The 20,585-nt window shown below is 56.2% G+C and overlaps 2 protein-coding genes across 2 annotated transcripts in view; both read right to left on the reverse strand.

The window, feature by feature from the left end:
• Positions 1-112: 112 nt before the first annotated feature.
• AP1S1 (adaptor related protein complex 1 subunit sigma 1) lies at positions 113-9,751 on the reverse strand. Its single transcript, XM_061442716.1, has 4 exons — positions 9,564-9,751; positions 5,815-5,923; positions 2,960-3,097; positions 113-578 (listed from the first exon to the last, which is right to left on the reverse strand). Exons 1-4 carry the CDS (start codon positions 9,740-9,742, stop codon positions 531-533), a joined length of 474 nt encoding a protein of 157 aa, XP_061298700.1. The 5' UTR covers positions 9,743-9,751; the 3' UTR covers positions 113-530.
• Positions 9,752-10,854: 1,103 nt separating this feature from the next.
• The window catches only part of LOC133263081 (streptococcal hemagglutinin-like), a 39,960-nt gene continuing 30,229 nt past the window's right edge, over positions 10,855-20,585 (reverse strand). Inside the window, exons 11-14 of the mRNA XM_061442718.1 lie at positions 19,125-20,348; positions 17,271-18,260; positions 11,368-11,643; positions 10,855-10,862 (exon numbers count right to left, since the gene is read on the reverse strand). Coding sequence (XP_061298702.1) covers positions 10,855-10,862; positions 11,368-11,643; positions 17,271-18,260; positions 19,125-20,348 — 2,498 coding nt within the window. The remainder of the gene's footprint in view (positions 10,863-11,367; positions 11,644-17,270; positions 18,261-19,124; positions 20,349-20,585) is intronic.

Raw genomic sequence — 20,585 nt, forward strand, 5'->3', positions numbered from 1 at the left:
CCTCGATCCTGGGGGGGGGGCCCTCCCAACCCCCCCCGCACCCCCATATTGGCCCCATGACCCCCCCACCCACTATAACCCAGCACCCCAAAAGAACTCAGCACGGGGGGGGGGGCTCCATAAGCTTTATTCCATAGGGGGGACAGCACGAGGATGGTCCCATTATTTGGGGGGTCCCCAAATGAGTGACCCCCCCAAAGGAGGGAACCCCCAAGGGACAAGGGGGGGGGTTCCTGTCACCACCCCCCCCAGCACCCCAAAAAGGGTCACTTTGGGGGGGGGGCACCCACTTGTGATTCCCCCCCCCCAAAAACAGGGTCCATGGGGGGGGGGCACAGGGACCCTGCAGCGCTGCCCCCCCCCCAATAAGGGGATGCCCCCCATATATATATATATTTACAGCTTGTGGGGGGCCTTTTGGGGTGCCTCCCCCTCCCTGTTCTTGTGTCCAGGGTTGGTCCCATGTGGATGAATGGGGGGGGGAGGGGCATTAATATGGGGGTGTCCCCCCCACACCCCATAAGGGTGGGCTATGCCAGCCCCATCTCTTCCAGCACGCTGCGGGGGGACTCATCCTCCTATGGGGGGGGGGAAATGGGTTAGGGTTGGGGGGCAGAAGGGGTGGGATAAAGGGGAACCCCCCCCTCCCAAATGACATACGGGGGTCCTCTATGCATGGGGTGACAGCACCCACCTATGGGGGGGCATAAAGAGAGGACCCCCCCCAAAACATATATGGGGGTGCCCTATATATATGGAGTGCTGCTTACCCACAGGGGGGGCATAAAGAGGGGACCCCCCCCAAATGACACATGGGGGTCCCTTATATATGGGGTGACAGCGCCCACTTATGGGGGGGGCAAAAGGCACAAGAAGGCCCTATATTGGGGGCACCATGGTCCTATGGGGGGGTGGGTATGGGAGCAGCTGGGGTCTATAGGGGATGTTGGGGTATAGCAGGACTTCATCAGTGAGCTACAGGGGACTTTAAGGGGGTATCAAGACCCTACAGGGGGCCTATAGGGGTGTTAGGGGTCCCCCTATAGGGGTTATAGGGCCCCCCTATAAGGGACTTTGGGGGGGGTCAAGAGGACCTCATAGAGGGGGTCTATAGGGGATCTGGGGGGGCACCATGATCCTATGGGGGGGCTATAGGGGTATTAGGGGGCTATAAGGGACACTGTGGGGGACCAGGACATCATAGGGGGGGTCTATAGGGGATCTGGGGGGGGCACCATGATCCTATGGGGGGGCTATAGGGGTATTAGGGGGCTATAAGGGACACTGTGGAGGACCAGGACATCATAGGGGGGTCTATAGGGGATCTGGGGGGGGCACCATGATCCTATGGGGGGGCTATAGGGGTATTAGGGGGCTATAAGGGACTTTGTGGGGGACCAGGACATCCTGGGGGGTCTATAGGGGATTTGGGGATCCTATGGGGGGGGGTCTATGAGAGTAGTTGGATTCTATAGGGGACACTTGAAGGGTACCAGGACTCTAAATGGGGCCTCTAGGGTTGTTGAACCTATAGGGGGGGTGTGGGGCACCATGATGCTATGGGAGTGTTAAGGGGGGGTACCAGGATGCTATATGAGGTCCATAGGGGACTCTGGGGAGCACCAGCACCTCGGGGGGGGGGGGGGGCGGCTGTGGGGGTCCATAGGTTAATTTTGGGGGTTCCATAGGAGTGTCTGGGGGGGGGGGGTGTCCATAGAGGTGTTTGGGGTATTCCATAGGTGAGTTTGGAGGTTCCATATGGGTGCTCCATAGGGGTGCTGGGGGTTCCACAGGGGCGTTTGGGGGCTCCATAGGGGAGGTTTGGGATGTTCCATAGGGGTGCTATGGGGTGTTCCATAGGGGTGTCTAGGGGGCCCTTGGGGGGGTTTGAGGGTGTTCCACAGGGGTGCTCCATAGGGGTGCTACGGGATGTTCCACAGGGGTGCTCCATAGGGGTGTTCCATAGGGGTTTTCCACAGGGGGGCTATGGGGTGTTCCATAGGGGTGTCTAGGGGGGCCCTTGGGGGGTTTGAGGGTGTTCTACAGGGGTGCTCCATAGGGGGTGCTACGGGATGTTCCACAGGGGTGCTCCATAGGGGTGTTCCATAGGGGTGCTCCATAGGGGTGCTATGGGGTGTTCCACAGGGGTGCTCCATAGGGGTGTTCCATAGGGGTTTTCCATAGGGGTGCTATGGGGTGTTCTACAGGGGTGCTCCATAGGGGTGCTATAGGGCGCCCCATAGGGGTGCTCCATAGGGGTGCTCCCTAGGGGTGCTCTGGGATGCTCCCAAGGAGTACTCTGGGGTGTTCCCTAGGGGTGCTCTGGGGTGCTCCCTAGGGGTGTTCCATAGGGGTGCTCCATAGGGCTGCTCTGGGGTGTTCCCTGGAGTTGCTCTGGGGTGCTCCATAGGGGTGCTCTGGGGTGCTCCCAAAGGGTGCTACGGGGTGCTCCATAGGGGTGCTCCCTAGGGCTGCTCTGGGGTGCCCCCTAGGGCTGCTCTGGGGTGCTCCATAGGGGTGCTCCCTAGGGGTGCTATGGGGTGCTCCATAGGGGTGCTCTGGGGTGCTCCCTAGGGGTGCTATGGGGTGCTCCATAAGGGTGCTCCCTAGGGGTGCTGTGGGGTGCTCCATAGGGGTGCTGTGGGGTGCTCCCAAAGGGTGCTCTGGGGTGCTCCCTAGGGGTGCTATGGGGTGCTCCATAAGGGTGCTCCCTAGGGCTGCTCTGGGGTGCCCCCTAGGGCTGCTCTGGGGTGCTCCATAGGGGTGCTCCCTAGGGCTGCTCTGGGGTGCCCCCTAGGGCTGCTCTGGGGTGCTCCATAGGGGTGCTCCCTAGGGGTGCTATGGGGTGCTCCATAGGGGTGCTCTGGGGTGCTCCCTAGGGGTGCTATGGGGTGCTCCATAAGGGTGCCCCCTAGGGGTGCTGTGGGGTGCCCCCTAGGGGTGGAAGGGGGTCCCTGACCTCCTGCAGCAGATCCGCCTGCTCGATGGCCTTGAGGACGCTCTTCTTGGAGGTGTCCTGGATCTCGCCGCCCATCACGAACTCGTCCAGGATGAAGTACGCCTTCTCGAAGTTGAAGATGATGTCGAGCTCGCAGACCTGCCCGGAGAGCCCTCCATGGACCTGCTGCCCCCCAGCCCCACGGGATGGAGCTTGGGGTGCACCCAGGACCATGGGATGGAGCTTGGGGTGGGTTCAGGACCATGGGATGGAGCTTGGGGTGCACCCAGGACCATGGGATGGAGCTTGGGGTGCACCCAGGACCATGGGATGGAGCTTGGGGTGGGTTCAGCACCATGGGATGGAGCTTGGGGTGGTCCCAGGAACATGGGATGGAGCTTGGGGTGCTCCCAGGACCATGGGATGGAGCTTGGGGTGCTCCCAGGACCATGGGATGGAGCTTGGGGTGGGTTCAGGACCATGGGATGGAGCTTGGGGTGCACCCAGGACCATGGGATGGAGCTTGGGGTGGTCCCAGCCCCATGGGATGGAGCTTGGGGTGCACCCAGCCCCATGGGATGGAGCTTGGGGTGCACCCAGGACCATGGGATGGAGCTTGGGGTGGGTTCAGGACCATGGGATGGAGCTTGGGGTGGGTTCAGGACCATGAGATGGAGCTTGGGGTGGGTTCAGGACCATGGGACGGAGCTTGGGGTGGGTTCAGGACCATGAGATGGAGCTTGGGGTGGGTTCAGGACCATGGGACGGAGCTTGGGGTGGGTTCAGGACCATGGGATGGAGCTTGGGGTGGGTTCAGGACCATGGGATGGAGCTTGGGGTGGGTTCAGGACCATGAGATGGAGCTTGGGGTGGTCCCAGGACCATGGGATGGAGCTTGGGGTGGGTTCAGCACCATGGGATGGAGCTTGGGGTGCTCCCAGGACCATGGGATGGAGCTTGGGGTGCTCCCAGGACCATGGGATGGAGCTTGGGGTGGTCCCAGCCCCATGGGATGGAGCTTGGGGTGGTCCCAGCCCCATGGGATGGAGCTTGGGGTGGGTTCAGTCTCATGGGATGGAGCTTGGGGTGGGTTCAGGACCATGGGATGGAGCTTGGGGTGGGTTCAGGACCATGGGATGGAGCTTGGGGTGGGTTCAGTCCCATGGGATGGAGGTTGGGGTGGGTTCAGGACCATGGGATGGAGCTTGGGGTGGGCTCAGGACCATGGGATGGAGCTTGGGGTGGGTTCAGTCCCATGGGATGGAGGGTGGGGTGGGTTCAGGACCATGGGATGGAGCTTGGGGTGGGTTCAGGACCATGGGATGGAGGTTGGGGTGGGTTCAGGACCATGGGATGGAGCTTGGGGTGGGCTCAGGACCATGGGATGGAGCTTGGGGTGGGTTCAGGACCATGAGATGGAGCTTGGGCTGGGTTCAGGACCATGGGATGGAGCTTGGGGTGCTCCCAGGACCATGGGATGGAGCTTGGGGTGGGTTCAGTCTCATGGGATGGAGCTTGGGGTGGGTTCAGGACCATGGGATGGAGCTTGGGGTGGGTTCAGGACCATGGGATGGAGCTTGGGGTGGGTTCAGTCCCATGGGATGGAGCTTGGGGTGGGCCTGGTATCTGTGGGGTGATCCTGGTGGCCATTGGGTGTTCCTGGGGGTGTGCCTGTGGTGCCCATGGGGGTGCCAATGGTGGTTTCCATGGGGTGCTCAATGGGGTGTCCCTGGGGGTGTCCATCGGGGTTCCAATGAGGGTGCCCATTGGGGATGCCCATTGGGGATGCCCATTGGGGTGTCTATGGGGTGCCTAGGCGGGTGCTCATGGTGCCCATTGGGGTGACCATGGGTGTCCCTGGGGTATCAATGGGATTTCTATGGGGTGTCTCTGGGGTGTCCACGGGACGTCTATATTGTGTCTATGTGGTGTCCATGGGGTGTGTATGGGGTGTCTATGGGGTGTCCATGGGATGTCTATGGGTTGTCCATGGTTTGTCTATGGGGTGCCCATGGGATGTCTACGGGGTGCCTAGGGGGTGTCAATGGGATGTCTATGGGGTGCCTATGGGATGTCTGTGGAGGTCTATGGGGTGTCTATAGGGTATCCATGCGGTGTCCATGGGGTCTCTATGGGATGTCTATAATATGTCAATGGGATATCCATGGGGCGTCTATGTGGTGTCCATGGGATGTCAATGGGGTGTCCATGAGATGTCTATAGGTTTTCTATGGGATGTCTATGGGGTGCCCATGGGGTGTCTATGGGCTGTCCATGGGGTGTCTATGGGGTGCCCATGGGATGTCTATGGGGGGTCTATGGGGTGTCTATAGGGTATCCATGGGGTCTCTATGGGGTGTCTATGGGATGTCAATGGGATGTCCATGGGGTGTCTATGGGGTGTCCATGGGGTTTCTATGGGAAGTCTATGGGTTGTCCATGGGGTGTCTATGGGGTGCCCATGGGATGTCTATGGGGTGTCTATGGCGTGTCCATGGGAAGTCTATGGGATGTCTATGGGGTGTCCATGCGAAGTCTATGGGTTGTCCATGGGGTATCTATGGGTTGTCCATGGGGTGTCTATGGGTTGTCCATGGGGTGTCTACGGGATGTCAATGGGATGTCCATGGGATGTCTATGGGGTGTCTATGGCATGTCTATGGGGTGCCTATGGGGTGTCCGTGGGATGTCTATGGGGTGTCTATGGGGTGTCCATGGGGTGTCTATGGGTTGTCCATGGGGTGTCTATGGGGTGTCCATGGGGTATCTATGGGATGTCTACGGGAAGTCTATGGGATGTCTATGGGGTGTCTATGGGATGCCTATGGGAAGTCTATGGGATGTCTATGGGGTGTCTATGGGGCACCCCCACTCACGCTGCCGAAGTACTTGTCGAGCAGCTCCACGTAGCGGTGGATGAGCTCCAGCGTGATGAGTTCATTGTCCTGCCCCTCGATGGCGCAGCAGAAGTAGAGGCTGGCGTACCTGGGGGCAGGCAGCAGGGATGGGGGGGCTGGAGCCAGAACCACCCTAAAACACCCTCAAACAGCCCCAAAACACGTGAAAACACCCCAAAACACCCCCAAACACCCTCAAACCCCCCAAAACGCTCCAAACCACCCTAAACCTCCCCAAACCACCCCAAAACCACCCTAAAACACCCCAAAACACTCCAAAACACCCTAAACCACCCCAAAACACCCTCAAACACCCCAAAACACCCTAAAACACCCCAAAACACCCCAAAAACCCCAAACCACCCTAAACCACCCCAAAACACCCTCCAAAACACCCTCAAACACCCCAAACCACCCTAAAACACCCAAAAACACCCTCCAAAACACCCTCAAACACCCCAAACCACACTAAACCACCACAAAACCACTCCCAAACCACACTTAAAACATCCTCAAACAGCCTAAAACACACTAAACCACCCCAAAACACACCCAGAACATCCTCAAACACCCTCACACACCCCAAACCATCGCCAAACACCTCAAACACCCAAAACCACCCCAAAACACCCCAAAACACCCTCAAACACCCTAAAAGACCACACTAAACCACCCAAAACACCCTAAAACCACTCCCAAACCACCCCAAAACACCCTTAAAACATCCTCAAACACCCTAAAACACACTAAACCACCCCAAAACATACCCAGAACATCCTCAAACACCCCAAACCACCCCCAAACACCCAAAACACCCTAAACCACCCCAAAATACCCTCAAACACCCCAAAACACCCTAAAAACACCCCAAAACCACTCCCAAACCACCCTTAGAACATCCTCAAACATTCTAAAACACACTAAACCACCCCAAAACACACCCAGAACATCCCAAAACACTCCCCAAACACCCTAAACCACACCAAAACATCCCCAAAACACCCTCACCCCCCCCCAAATACCCCCTGAACACCCTCAAACACCCCCAAATACCCCCCGAACACCCTAAAACACCCCAAAACCACCAAAACCCTCACCTTAAACTATCTAAAAACACCTTAAACCCACCCCAAACCCATGGTGGAACCCAACTTGTACCCTAAAAACCATCACAGAACACCCCAAAATCACCCCAAAACTCCCCTGAAGCCACCTTAAACCACCCAAAACCACCCCAAAAAGATGGTGTGGGGTGCTGGGACCCACCTTGCACCCTAAAACCACCCCTACCTACTCCTAGAACCCCCCCAACCACACTAAAACACCCTAAAACCACCCCAAATCCATGGCATGGGGTGCTGGAACCCACCTTGCACCCTAAAACCACCCCAAAACCACCTTAAACCACCTAAATCCACCCAAAAACCACGGTGTGGGGTGATGTAACCTACTTTGCACCCTAAAACCACTCCAAAATATCCCAAAACCATGGTTTGGGGTGGTTTTTGGTGTGTTTGGGGTGGTTTCAAGTGTTTTTGGGGTGGTTTTAGCTTGGTTTCAGGGGGGTTTGGGTTGGTTTTGGGTTGATTTCAGGTGTTTTGGGGTTGGTTGGGGTGGTTTTGTGGTGTTTCTGGGTTGATTTCAAGTGGGCTTGGGGTGATTTTGAGTTGGTTTGGGTTGGTTTCAGGTGGTTTTGGGTCAATTTCAGGTGGTTTTGGAGTGGTCCAGGGTTGGTTTCAGGGGGGTTTGGGGTGATTCGGGGTTGGCTTGGGTGGTTTTGGGTCGATTTCAGGTAGTCTTGGGGTTGTTTGGGTTGGTTTGGGGGTGATTTCAGGTTGTTTTGAGGTGATTTCAGGTGTTTCTGGGCTGGTTTGGGTGTTCTTGGGTCAATTTCAAGTGCGTTGGGGTTGGTTTGGGTGATTTTGGGGTAGATTTTAGTGGGTTTCGGGGTGATTTTGGGTAGGTTGGGTGTTTTTGGATTGATTTTAGGTGGTTTTGGGTCAATTTCAGTTGGTTTTGGGTTAGGCTGGGTGGTTTTGGGGAGTTTTGGGGTCTATTTCAGGTATTTCTGGGGTGTTTTGGGGTCGATTTCAGGTGGTTTTGGGTCAATTTCAGGTGGGTTTGGAGTGATTTCAGGTGTTTTGGGGTTGGTTTGGTTGTTTTTAGGTCTATTTCAAGTGGTTTTGGGTGTTTTTTGGGGGTCTATTTCAGGTGGGTTTGGGGTGATTCGAGTTGGTTTGGGGGTGATTTCAGGTGTTTCTGAGCTGGTTTGGGTGGTTTTGGGTAGATTTAGTAGTTTTTGGGTGATTTGGGGTTGGTTTGTGTAGTTTTGGGTTGATTTCAGGTGGTTTTGGGTCAATTTCAGGGAGTTTTGGGTTAGTCTGGGTGGTTTTGGGGTGTTTTCGGGGTCGATTTCAGGTAATTTTGGGGTGGTTTTGGGTCAATTTCAGGTAGTTTGGGTGTTTCTGAGTCGATTTCAGGGGGGTTTGGGTGTTTCTGAGTCGATTTCAGGTGGTTTTGGTTCAATTTCAGGGGGTTTGGGTGTTTCTGGGGTGTTCTGGGGTCGATTTCAGGTGGATTTGGGTGTTTCAGGGCCGATTTCAGGTGTTTCTGGGTTGATTTCAGGTGGATTTGGGTCGGTTTCAGGTAGATTGGGGTGTTTCTGGGTCAATTTCAGGTGGTTTTGGGTGCTTCTGGGTTGATTTCAGGTGGATTTGGGTGTTTCTGGGTCAATTTCAGGTGGGTTTGGGTGTTTCAGGGTCGATTTCAGGTGGGTTTGGATGTTTCTGGGTTGATTTCAGGTGGGTTTGGGTTGATTTCAGGTGGATTTGGGTGTTTCTGGGTCGATTTCAGGTGTTTTTGGGTGTTTCTGGGTCGGTTTCAGGTGGATTTGGGCATTTTGGGGCTGGTTTTGGGGGATTTGGGTGCTTCTGGTTCAATTTCAGGTGGATTTGGGTCCATTTTCAGGTGGTTTTGGGTGTTTCGGGGGTTTGGGCCGATTTCAGGTGTTTCTGGGTCAATTTCAGTTGGATTTGGGTGTTTCTGGGTCGATTTCAGGTGGGTTTGGGTGTTTCTGGGTCGATTTCAGGTGGGTTTGGGTGTTTCTGGGTTGATTTCAGGTGGGTTTGGGTGTTTCTGGGTCGATTTCAGGTGGGTTTGGGTGTTTCTGGGTTGATTTCAGGTGGGTTTGGGTGTTTCTGGGTCGATTTCAGGTGGTTTTGGTTGTTTCTGGGTGAATTTCAGGTGGTTTTGGGTGTTTCTGGGTGAATTTCAGGTTTTTTGGGGTGTTTCTGGGTGAATATCAGGTGTTTCTGGGTGAATTTCAGGTGTTTTTGGGTGTTTCTGGGTCGATTTCAGGTGGTTTTGGGTGTTTCTGGGTGGATTTCAGGTGGTTTTGGGTGTTTCTGGGTCAATTTCAGGTGGTTTTGGGTGTTTCTGGGTCGATTTCATGTGTTTTGTGTGTTTCTGGGTGAATTTCAGGTGTTTTTGGGTGTTTCTGGGTCGATTTCAGGTGGTTTTGGTTGTTTCAGGGCCGATTTCAGGTGTTTTGTGTGTTTCTGGGTGGATTTCAGGTGGTTTTGGGTGTTTCTGGGTGGATTTCAGGTGTTTCTGGGTGAATTTCAAGTGTTTTTGGGTTGGATTTCAGGTGTTTTTGGGTGTTTCTGGGTGGATTTCAGGTGTTTTTGGGCTGGTGTCAGGGGTTTTGGTGCCGGTTCGGGTGCTGTCACCTCTTGTAAACCACCTTGAGGTCCCTCCACTCCAGGAAGCTGCACATCTTGGGCTTGCGCGCCAGCACCACCTGCATCAGCTCCCGCACCAGCTTCTTCTTGTCCCTGTCGGCCGTGGCCAGGAACCACTTCTGCAGGCGGAGCTTCCCCTGCCGGCTGAACAGCAGCATGAACCGCATCTGCGGGGACAGCGGGCGCTGTGGGCTGGGGTAGCTGGGGGGGGATATGGGGGGTGCTGTGGGGCTGGGGATCGCTATGGGGCTGGGGTGGACGTGGGAGTCGCTGCGGGGCTGGGGGGGGTGCTATGGGGCTGGAGGGGACGTGGGGTTCGCTGTGGGGCTGCGGGGTATATGGGGGTCACTGCAGGGCTGGAGGGGACATGGGGGTCGCTGTGGTGCTGCGGGGGTCATAGGGGTTGCTGTGGGGCTGGAGGGTACATGGGGGTGGCTATGGGGCTGGGGGGACATGGGGGTTGCTGTGGGGCTGGGGGTCGCTATGGGGTTGGGGGGGACAAAGGGGTCGCTGTGGGGCTGGAAGGCACACGGGGGGTGCTACGGGGCTGGAAGGCACATGGGGGTTGCTATGGGGCCGGAAGGCACACGGGGGTTGCTATGGGGCTGGAAGGCACACGGGGGTCGCTATGGGGCTGGAAGGCACACGGGGGTCGCTATGGGGCTGGAAGGCACACGGGGGTCGCTATGGGGCTGGGGGGGGACACAGGGGTAGCTGTGGGGCTGGAAGACACACGGGGGGCACTATGGGGCTGGGGGGGCATAGGGGTCGCTGTGGGGCTGGAAGGCACATGGGGGACATTATGGGGCTGGGCGTGACATGGGATCGCTGTGGGGCTGGGGTAGCTATGGGTCTGGGGTGGACGTGGGAGTCACTGTGGGGCTGTTGGGTTGCCATGGGGCTGGAAGGCACACAGGGGTTGCTGTGGATCTGGGGTGGGTCAGAGGGGTCGCTGTGGCGCTGGAAGGCACACGGGGGTCGCTATGGGGCTGGGGAGCACACGGGGGTCGCTGTGGGGCTGGGGGTGACATGGAGGTCACTGTGGGGCTGGGGGTTGCTATGGGGCTGGGGTGGACATGGGAGCCGCTGTGGGGTTGCTATGGGGCTGGAAGGGGACACAGGAGTTGCTGTGGATCTGGAGGGGGACAGAGGGGTCGCTGTGGGGCTGGAAGGCACACGGGGGTTGCTATGGGGCTGGAAGGCACACGGGGGTCGCTATGGGGCTGGGGGGACAAAGGGGTCGCTATGGGGCTGGAAGGCACACGGGGGTCACTATGGGCTATGGGGCTGGGGGGAGACAGAGGGGTGGCTGTGGGGCTGGAAGGCACACGGGGGTCTGTGGGGCTGGGGGGGACAGAGGGGTCGCTACGGGGCTGGAAGTCACACGGGGGTCGCTATGGGGCTGGAAGGCCAACGGGGGTCACTACGGGGCTGGAAGTCACACGGGGGTCACTATGGGGCTGGAACTCACACGGGGGTCGCTATGGGGCTGGAAGGCACATGGGGGTCGCTATGGGGCTGGAAGTCACACGGGGGTCGCTATGGGGCTGGAAGTCACACGGGGGTCGCTATGGGGCTGGAAGTCACACGGGGGTCGCTATGGGGCTGGGGGGAGGGTGTCCATGGGAGTCGCTGTGGGTCTGAGTTCAGGATGCGGACAGACCATGGTTAGGTCGGTCGGTCTGTTGGTCACATGACACCATCGGGGCACATGATCGCTCCTCCACATGACCGACCCTCCCTCCCTCCCTCCTCAGAGCCCCCCCCTCCCCTCCCCCTCCCCCTCCCTCACCATGGCGGCGGTCCCGGTATCCCGGATGTTCCGGTGCTCCCGGTGCCGTTGTGCTCCCGCTGCCGTTACCGCGCTGTTCCCGGTATCCGGTGCCGTTATCCCGCTGTCCCGGTGCCGTTATCCCGCTTTCCCGGTACCCCGGGGCCCACTCCCGGCTCTCCCCCCCCCCCCCCCCCGTTACGATCGCTCCCGGCCTCTCTGCCGCCGCTCTCCTCAGGCCCAGCCGCACCGCGCATGCGCCGGAACTTCCGGGAAGGGGAAGGGCGGAGCTTGTTGCTAAGGGCAACGGGGGGGGAGGTGGGCGGGGTTACCGCGGGGCGTTGTCATAGCAACGGGGAGCGGCGGGAGGGGGAACCGTGGGGCTTCCTGGTAACGGTTGCGGGGGTGTTTCCATGGCAACGGGCGGGACTCTTGTGGTGGAGGGGGGGTCTGTGGGCTGTTGTGGGGGAGTTTGGGGGTGCTGGGTGCTGGTATTGGTGTGCTGGGGGGTCCGAGGTTGCCATAACCAAAGCCTGTGCCCCATATCCGCACCCCACATCCCCATTCCCACCACACATCCCCCCCCCCCATTCCCACCCCATCACCTCCATTCCCACCACACATCCCCCCCCCCCATTCCCACCCCATCACCCCCATTCCCACCCCACATCCCCCCCCCCATTCCCACCCCATCACCCCCATTCCCACCACACATCCCCCCCCCCCATTCCCACCCCATCACCCCCATTCTCACCCCACATCCCCCACATCCCCATTCCCACCCCATCACCCCCATTCTCACCCCACATCCCCCCCCCCATTCCCACCCCATCACCCCCATTCCCACCCCACATCCCCCACATCCCCATTCCCACCCCATCACCCCCATTCTCACCCCACATCCCCCACATCCCCATTCCCACCCCATCACCCCCATTCCCACCCCACATCCTCCCCCCCATTCCCACCCCATTACCCCCATTCCCACCACACATCCCCCACATCCCCATTCCCACCCCATCACCCCCATTCTCACCCCACATCCCCCACATCCCCATTCCCACCCCATCCCCCACATCCCCGTTCCCACCCCATCCCCTCACCCCATTCCCACCCCACATCCCCCCCATGCCCATTCCCACCCCACATCCCCCCCATGCCCATTTCCACCCCACATCCCCCTCACCCCCATTCCCACCCCACATCCCCCACATCCCCATTCCCACCCCATCCCCCACATGCCCATTCCCACCCCGTCCCCCTCACCCCCATTCCCACCCCACATCCCCCCCGTGCCCATTCCCACCCCATCCCCACATGCCCATTCCAACCCCATCCCCCACATCCCCATTCCCACCCCATCCCCTCACCCCCATTCCCACCCCACATCCCCCTCACCCTCATTCCCACCCCACATTCCCCACATCCCCATTCCCACCCCAGAACCCCACATGCCCATTCCCACCCCACATCCCCATTCCCACCCCTCACCCCCATTCCCACCCCACATCCCCCCCATGCCCATTCCCACCCCACATCCCCCTCAACCCCATTCCCACCCCACATCCCCCCCATGCCCATTCCAACCCCATCCCCCTCACCCCCACTCCCACCCCACATCGCCCTCACCCCCATTCCCACCCCACATTCCCCACATGCCCATTCCCACCTCTCACCCCCATTCCCACCCCACATCCCCCCCATGCCCATTCCCACCCCACATCCCCCTCTCCCCCATCCCCACATCCCCATTCCCACCCCTCACCCCCATTCCCACCCCACATCGCCCTCACCCCATTCCCACCCCACATCCCCCCCATGCCCATTCCCACCCCACATCCCCCTCACCCCCATTCCCACCCCAGAACCCCACATGCCCATTCCCACCCCACATCCCCATTCCCACCCCTCACCCCCATTCCCACCCCACATCCCCCCCATGCCCATTCCCACCCCACATCCCCATTCCCACCCCATCCCCCACATCCCCGTTCCCACCCCATCCCCTCACCCCCATTCCCACCCCACATCCCCCCCATGCCCATTTCCACCCCACATCCCCCTCACCCCCATTCCCACCCCACATCCCCCACATCCCCATTCCCACCCCATCCCCCACATGCCCATTCCCACCCCGTCCCCCTCACCCCCATTCCCACCCCACATCCCCCCCGTGCCCATTCCCACCCCATCCCCACATGCCCATTCCAACCCCATCCCCCACATCCCCATTCCCACCCCATCCCCTCACCCCCATTCCCACCCCACATCCCCCTCACCCTCATTCCCACCCCACATTCCCCACATCCCCATTCCCACCCCAGAACCCCACATGCCCATTCCCACCCCACATCCCCATTCCCACCCCTCACCCCCATTCCCACCCCACATCCCCCCCATGCCCATTCCCACCCCACATCCCCCTCACCCCCATTCCCACCCCACATCCCCCCCATGCCCATTCCAACCCCATCCCCCTCACCCCCACTCCCACCCCACATCGCCCTCACCCCCATTCCCACCCCACATTCCCCACATGCCCATTCCCACCTCTCACCCCCATTCCCACCCCACATCCCCCCCATGCCCATTCCCACCCCACATCCCCCTCTCCCCCATCCCCACATCCCCATTCCCACCCCTCACCCCCATTCCCACCCCACATCGCCCTCACCCCATTCCCACCCCACATCCCCCCCATGCCCATTCCCACCCCACATCCCCCTCACCCCCATTCCCACCCCACATCCCCCACATCCCTATTCCAACCCCTCACCCCCATTCCCACCCCTTACCCCCATTCCCACCCCACATCCCCCCCATGCCCATTCCCACCCCACATTCCCATTCCCACCCCATCCCGTGCCCATCCACAGTGGGTCAGGACAGGCTTTGGGCCACACCTGGAGGTGTCTCCTGGATCCCATGGGCTCCATGGGCCCTCCCTTGCCCCACAAGTCCCATGGGTGCCCCCTTTACTGGAACGGGCGTTGACAGCTCCAGTTCCACCCTTCCCTTTGGGATCAAAGGTCCTCCCGGTGCCGCTCCGTGCCCCATTCCCATCTCGCCACAGCCGGGGCCGGATCCCGGCGCCTTCCCAGCGCCCCACAGGGATGTGGGGTCGCCAGTTGGGTGCCATTGCCTTGCTCTGTGTCTCCCTCCTGCTCCTCCTCAGAGGTGGGTGCTGCACCCAAGGGTGCTGGAGGTCTGGGTTTGGGGTCCCCCCCCCAGTGTGAATTGGGTGCTATGGGGGTGCTTGGGGGGGTCACGGGCTTTTAAGACCCAACTGGGGGGGTCTTTGGGGGTCATCTTTGGGGGATGTTGGTCAATGCTGATATATTTGGGGGTCTAAGGGGTTTGGGGGGATCTTGGGGGGTCTTTGGGGGCATCTTTGGGGAATGTTGGTCAATGGTTGATGTCTTTGGGGGTCTATGGGGTTTTGGGGGGTCTTGGTGGGTCTTTGGGGTCATCTTTGGGGGATGTTGGTCAATGGTTGATGTCTTTGGGGGTCTATGGGGTTCAGTCTTGGTGGGTCTTTGGGGTCATCTTTGGGGGACGTTGGTCAATGATTAATGTCTTTGGGGGTCTATGGGGTTTTGGGGGGTCTTGGTGGGTCTTTGGGGTCACCTTTGGGGGTTGTTGGTCAATGGTTGATGTCTTTGGGGGTCTTGGGGGTTTGGGGGGTCTTTGGGGGTTTTTGGAGACCCAATGCAAGTGTATGGGGACACTGGTCAATGGTTGATGTCTTTGGGGATCTTGGGGTCTTTGGGGACCCAAGGACAGGTCTATGGGGGACGTTGGTCAATGGTTGATGTCTTTGGGGGTCTATGGGGTATTGGGGGTCTTAGTGGGCCTTTGGGGACATCTCTGGGGGATGTTGGTCAATGGTTGATATCTTTTAGGGATCCATGATGTTTAGGGGGTCTTGGTGACATCTTTGGAGACGCAAAGGCAGGTCTGTGGGGGATGTTGGTCAATGGTTGATGTCTTTGGGTATCTTGGGGGTCTTTGGAGACTCAAGGACAGGTCTATGGGGGATGTTGGTCAATGGTTGATGTTTTTGGGGGTCCATGAGGTTTTGGGATCCAACTGGGAGTCTTGGGACGTCTTTGAGAGTCTTTGGAGACCCAAGGGCAGGTCTATGGGGGATGCTGGTCAATGGTTGATGTTTTGGGGGGTCCATGAGGTTTTGGGATCCACCTGGGAGCCTTTGGATGTCTTTGAGAGTCTTTGGAGACCCAAGGGCACATCTATGGGGGATGTTGGTCAATGGTTGATGTCTTTGGGGGTCTATTGGGTCTTTGGAGACCCAAGGGCAGGTCTATGGGGGATGTTGGTCAATGGTTGGTCTTTGGGGGGTCTGTTGGGTCTTTGGAGACCCAAGGGCAGGTCCATGGGGGACGTTGGTCAATGGTCGATGTCTTTGGGGGTCTGTTGGGTCTTTGGAGACCCAAGGGCAGGTCCATGGGGGATGTTGTTCCATGGTCTATGGGCTGGATGAGGATCCCACCAATACTTCTGGTTGGGGTCACCAAGGAAGACCCAAGTGGATGAGGCCCTTGGGAGACGCCCAGGATGTTCTGGGAACGTCGAGAGCAGCTTCCTTGTGGCGGGAGGTGGGAGCATCAGGAGGGCAGAGCCAGAGCAACCTGCTTGGAGCATCCCTATGGGATAAAGCAGGGATGAGGAGACCGAGGAAGCTCAGTGGTCAAGGGCCACCTTCTTCAAGCTTATTCCACAGAGGAGCACCATGGGTGGACAAGAAACTTCTGGAAAAGCCTGGAGAAGAGAAGGCTCCTTAAGGGGAGCAGCTCCAGTGCCTAAAGGGGCTACAGGAAACCGGGAGAAGGGCTTTGAATAAGGGATGGGATAAGGAGGAAGGGCTCCAACTGGAAAAGGGAAGAGTTGACTTGGATCTAAGGGAGACGTTTTCCATTGGGATCGTGGGGCAGGGGTCCCAGATGTGGCTGCCCCATCCCTGGCAGTGTTCAAGGCCAGGTTGGACACAGGGCTTGGAGCATCCTGTTCCAGTGGAAGGTGTCTCTGCCCATTGAACTGGGTGAGATTTGAGGTCCCTTCCATCCCGACCCATTCCAGGATTACATGTTTCGGGATCCATGTGTCTTTGTGACATCTCATCTCCATCACAGGTGACTTCAACCAGTGTGGAGCATGGGACATGGGACAGGCACAAAGGCAGAGGTTGCCTGCAAATGGCGTGGGATGGACCTGGAATGCCAAGGACGTGAGGCTGAAGGACCGGGATGAAGAACCTGAAGTGGTGCCTGGCAGATGGAATGCAAAGGCCCAAGTAGAGGAGGTGGAGAAGAAAAGAATCAGGAGAGGAGCTGGGACAGGAACAAGCAGGGAGAGAGGAGCAAAGGAAACAACCGCTTTGGAAGCTGGAACCACTTTGGAAACTGGAACCACCTTGGAAACTGGAACCACTTTGGAGTCTGCAGCCTCTTTCGAGACTGGAAACAGTTCTGAACCTGCAAGCAGTTTGGAAATTGGAGCCACTTTGGAAAATGGAACCACTTTGGACACTGGAACTACTTTGGAAACTGGAACAACTTTGAAATCTACAACAACTCTGGAGACTTTAGCCACTTTGGGGACTGGAACAACTTTGGAAACTTCAAGAACTTTGGAGTCTGCAACCAGTTTGGAAGCTGGAACCACGTTGGAGACTGGAACCACTTTGGAGACTGGAACCACTTTGGAACCTACAACCACTTTGGAAACTGGAACCACTTTGGAGACTGGACCCACTTTGAAGACTGCAGCCTCTTTCGAGACTGGAACCACTTTTGAACCTGCAACCACCTGGGAAACTGGAGCCAGCTTGGAAACTGGAACCACTTTGGAAACTGGAACCACTTTGGAAACTGGAGCCACTTTGGAGACTGGAACCACTTTTGAACCTGGAACCACATTGGAAACTGGAAGAACTTTGGAATCTGTGACCACTATGGAAACTGGAACTACTTTTGAAGCTGCAACCACTTTAGAAACTGGAACCAATTTGGAGACTGGAGCCACTTTGCAGACAGCAGCCTCTTTCGAGGCTGGAACCACTTTTGAACCTGGAACCACTTTGGAATCTGTGACCGCGATGGAAACTGGAACCGCTTTGGTGCCTGAAACCACTTTGGAAACTTCAACAACTTTGGAGTCTGCAATCACTTTGGAAACTGGAGCCACTTTGGAGACTGCAACCACTTTGCAGACTGGAAGAACTTTGGAACCTACAACCACTTTGGAAACTGGAACCACTTTGGAACCTACAACCACTTCGGAAAGTGGAACCACTTTGGAGACTGAACACACTTTTGAGACTGCAGCCTCTTTCGAGACTGGAACCACTTTTGAGCCTGGAACTACTTTTGAACCTGCAACCACTTTGGAATCTGGACCCACTTTTGAGACTGCAGCCTCTTTCGAGACTGGAACCACTTTTGAACCTGGAACTACTTTGGAAACTGGAACCACTTTGGAATCTGGACCCACTTTTGAGACTGCAGCCTCTTTCGAGACTGGAACCACTTCGAAATCTACAACCACTTTTGAACATGGAACCACAATAGAGACTGGAGCCACTTTGGAAACTTCAACAACTTTGGAGTCTACAACCACTTCGGAAACTGGAGCCACTTTAGAGACTGCAACCACTTTGGAGACTGGAACCACTTTTGAACATGGAACCACTTTAGAAACTGGAACCACTTTGGAAACTGGAGCCACTTTGGGGACTGGAGCCACTTTGGAGACTGGAACCACTTTTGAACCTGGAGCCACTTTGGAGACCGGAAGAACATTGGAATCTCCAACCACTTTGGAAACTGGAACCACTTTGGAATCTGTGACCACTATGGAAACTAGAACTACTTTTGAACCTGCAATCACTTTAGAAACTGGAACCAATTTGGAGACTGGAACCACTTTTGAAACTGCAACCACTTTGGAAACTGGAACCAATTTGGAATCTGTAACCACTAAGGAAACTGGAAGTACTTTTGAACCTGGAACCACTTTAGAAACTGGAACCAATTTGGAGACTGGAACCACTTTGGAAACTTCAACAACTTTGGAATCTGCAACCACTTTGGAACCTGGAGCCACCTTGGAGATTGCAACCACTTTGGAGACTGCAGCCTCTTTTGAGACTGGAACGACTTTTGAACCTGGAACCACTTTGGAATCTGTGACCACTATGGAAACTGGAAGTATTTTTGAACCTGCAACCACTTTAGAAATTGGAACCACTTTGGAGACTAGAACCACTATGGAAACTTCAACAGCTTTGGAATCTGTAACCACTTTGGAAACTGGATCCACTTTGGAGACTGCAACCACTTTGGAGACTGGAACCACTTCTGAACCTGGAACCACTTTGGAAACTGGAAACACTTTGGAATCTACAACCACTTTGGAAAGTGGAACCACTTTGGAAACTGGAGCCACTTTGGAGACTGCAGCCTCTTTCGAGACTGGAACCACTTTTGAACCTTCAACCACTTTGGAAACTAGAAGCACACTGGAAACTGGAACAACTTTGGAGACTGGAACGACTTTTAAACAGGCAACTATTATAGAGAATGAAACCACTTTGGAATCTGTGACGAGAAAGGAAACTGGAACTACTTTTGAACCTGCAACCACATTAGAAATTGGAACCGCTTTGGAGACCAGAGCCACTTTGGTATCTACAAGCACTTTTGAACCTGGAACCACAATAGAGACTGGAGCCACTTTGGATACTGGAACCACTTCTGAACCTGCAACCACTTGGGAGACTGGAGCCACTTTGGAGACTGGAACCACTTTTGAACCTGGAGCCACTTTGGGGACTGGAAGAACTTTGGAATCTACAACCACTTTGGAAACTGGAACCACTTTGGAAACTGGAACTACTTTGGAGACTGCAACCACTTTTGAGACTGGAAGCACTTTTGAAACTGCAACCACTTTGGAAACTGGAACCACACTGGAAACTGGAACAGCTTTGGAGACTAGAAGAACTTTGGAATCTACAACCATTTTGGAGCCTGGAACTACTTTGGAACCTGTGACCTCTGTAGAAACTAGAACTAATTTTGAACCTGCAACCACTTTAGAAACTGGAACCAATTTGGAGATTGGAACCACTTCGGAAACTTCAACAACTTTGGAATCTGCAACCACTTTGGAAACTGGAGCCACTTTAGAGACTGCAGCCTCCTTCGAGACTGGAACCACTTCTGAACCTGCATCCACTGTGGAGACTGGAACAGCTTTGGAGACTGGAACAACATTGAAATCTACAACCACTTGGGAGACTGGAACCACTTTGGAGACTGGAATGACTTTGGAAACTTCAACAACTTTGGAGTCTGCAATCACCTTGGAAGTTGGAACCACTTTGGAGACCGGAATCACTTTTGATATTTCAACGGCTTTGGAATCTGCAACCACTTTGGAAACTGGAACTTCTTTTGAACCTAGAACCACTTTGGAAACTGGAACCACTTTGGAAACTGCAACTACTTTGGAGAATGCAACCACTTTGGAAACTGCAGCCACTTTTGAGACTGGAACCACTTCTGAACCTGCAATGACTTTGGAAACTGGAAACACTTTGGAAACTGGAACCACTTTTGAGACTGGAGCCACTTTTGAACCTGGAACCACTTTGGAGCCTGGAACCACTTTGGAATCTGTGACGACTATGGAAACCAGAACTACTTTTGAACCTGCAACCACTTTAGAAACTGGAACCAATTTGGAGACTGGAACCACTTCGGAAACTTCAACAACCTTGGAATCTGCAACCACTTTGGAAACTGGAGCCACTTTAGAGACTGAAGCCTCTTTCGAGTCTGGAACCACTTCTGAACCTGCAACCACTGTGGAGACTGGAACAGCTTTGGAGACTGGAACAACTTTGAAGTCTACAACCACTTTGGAGCCTGGAACCACTTTGGAATCTGTGACCACTGTGGAAACTGGCACTACTTTTGAACCTGCAACCACATTGGAAACTGGAACTACTTTGGAAACTGGAACCAATTTGGAAACTGGAACAACTTTGGAATTTGGAACCACACTGGAAACTGGAGCTACTTTGGTTAGTGCAACCACTTTTGAGACTGGAAGCACTTTTGAACCTGCAACCACTTTGGAAACTGGAACCACACTGGAAACTGGAACCACTTTGGAAGCTTCAACAACTTTGGAGTCTGCAATCACTTTGGAAACTG

Source organism: Pezoporus flaviventris, unplaced genomic scaffold (assembly GCF_033815535.1).
Source record: "Pezoporus flaviventris isolate CSIRO_AGI_PZ_B2104156 unplaced genomic scaffold, CSIRO_AGI_Pfla_v1 ptg000245l, whole genome shotgun sequence".
Classification (NCBI taxonomy): Eukaryota; Metazoa; Chordata; class Aves; order Psittaciformes; family Psittacidae; genus Pezoporus; species Pezoporus flaviventris.

Bases quoted from the DNA above. Each gene is read 5' to 3' on its own strand.
- AP1S1 (XM_061442716.1), bottom strand. From the start codon at position 9,742: ATGCGGTTCATGCTGCTGTTCAGCCGGCAGGGGAAGCTCCGCCTGCAG. The intron at 5,924-9,563 runs GTGACAGCACCC...GCCTGCCCCCAG, and splicing joins CTCAAGGTGGTTTACAAGAG to GTACGCCAGCCTCTACTTCT. The intron at 579-2,959 runs GTCAGGGACCCC...CCCCCCCCATAG, and splicing joins AGGCGGATCTGCTGCAGGAG to GAGGATGAGTCCCCCCGCAG.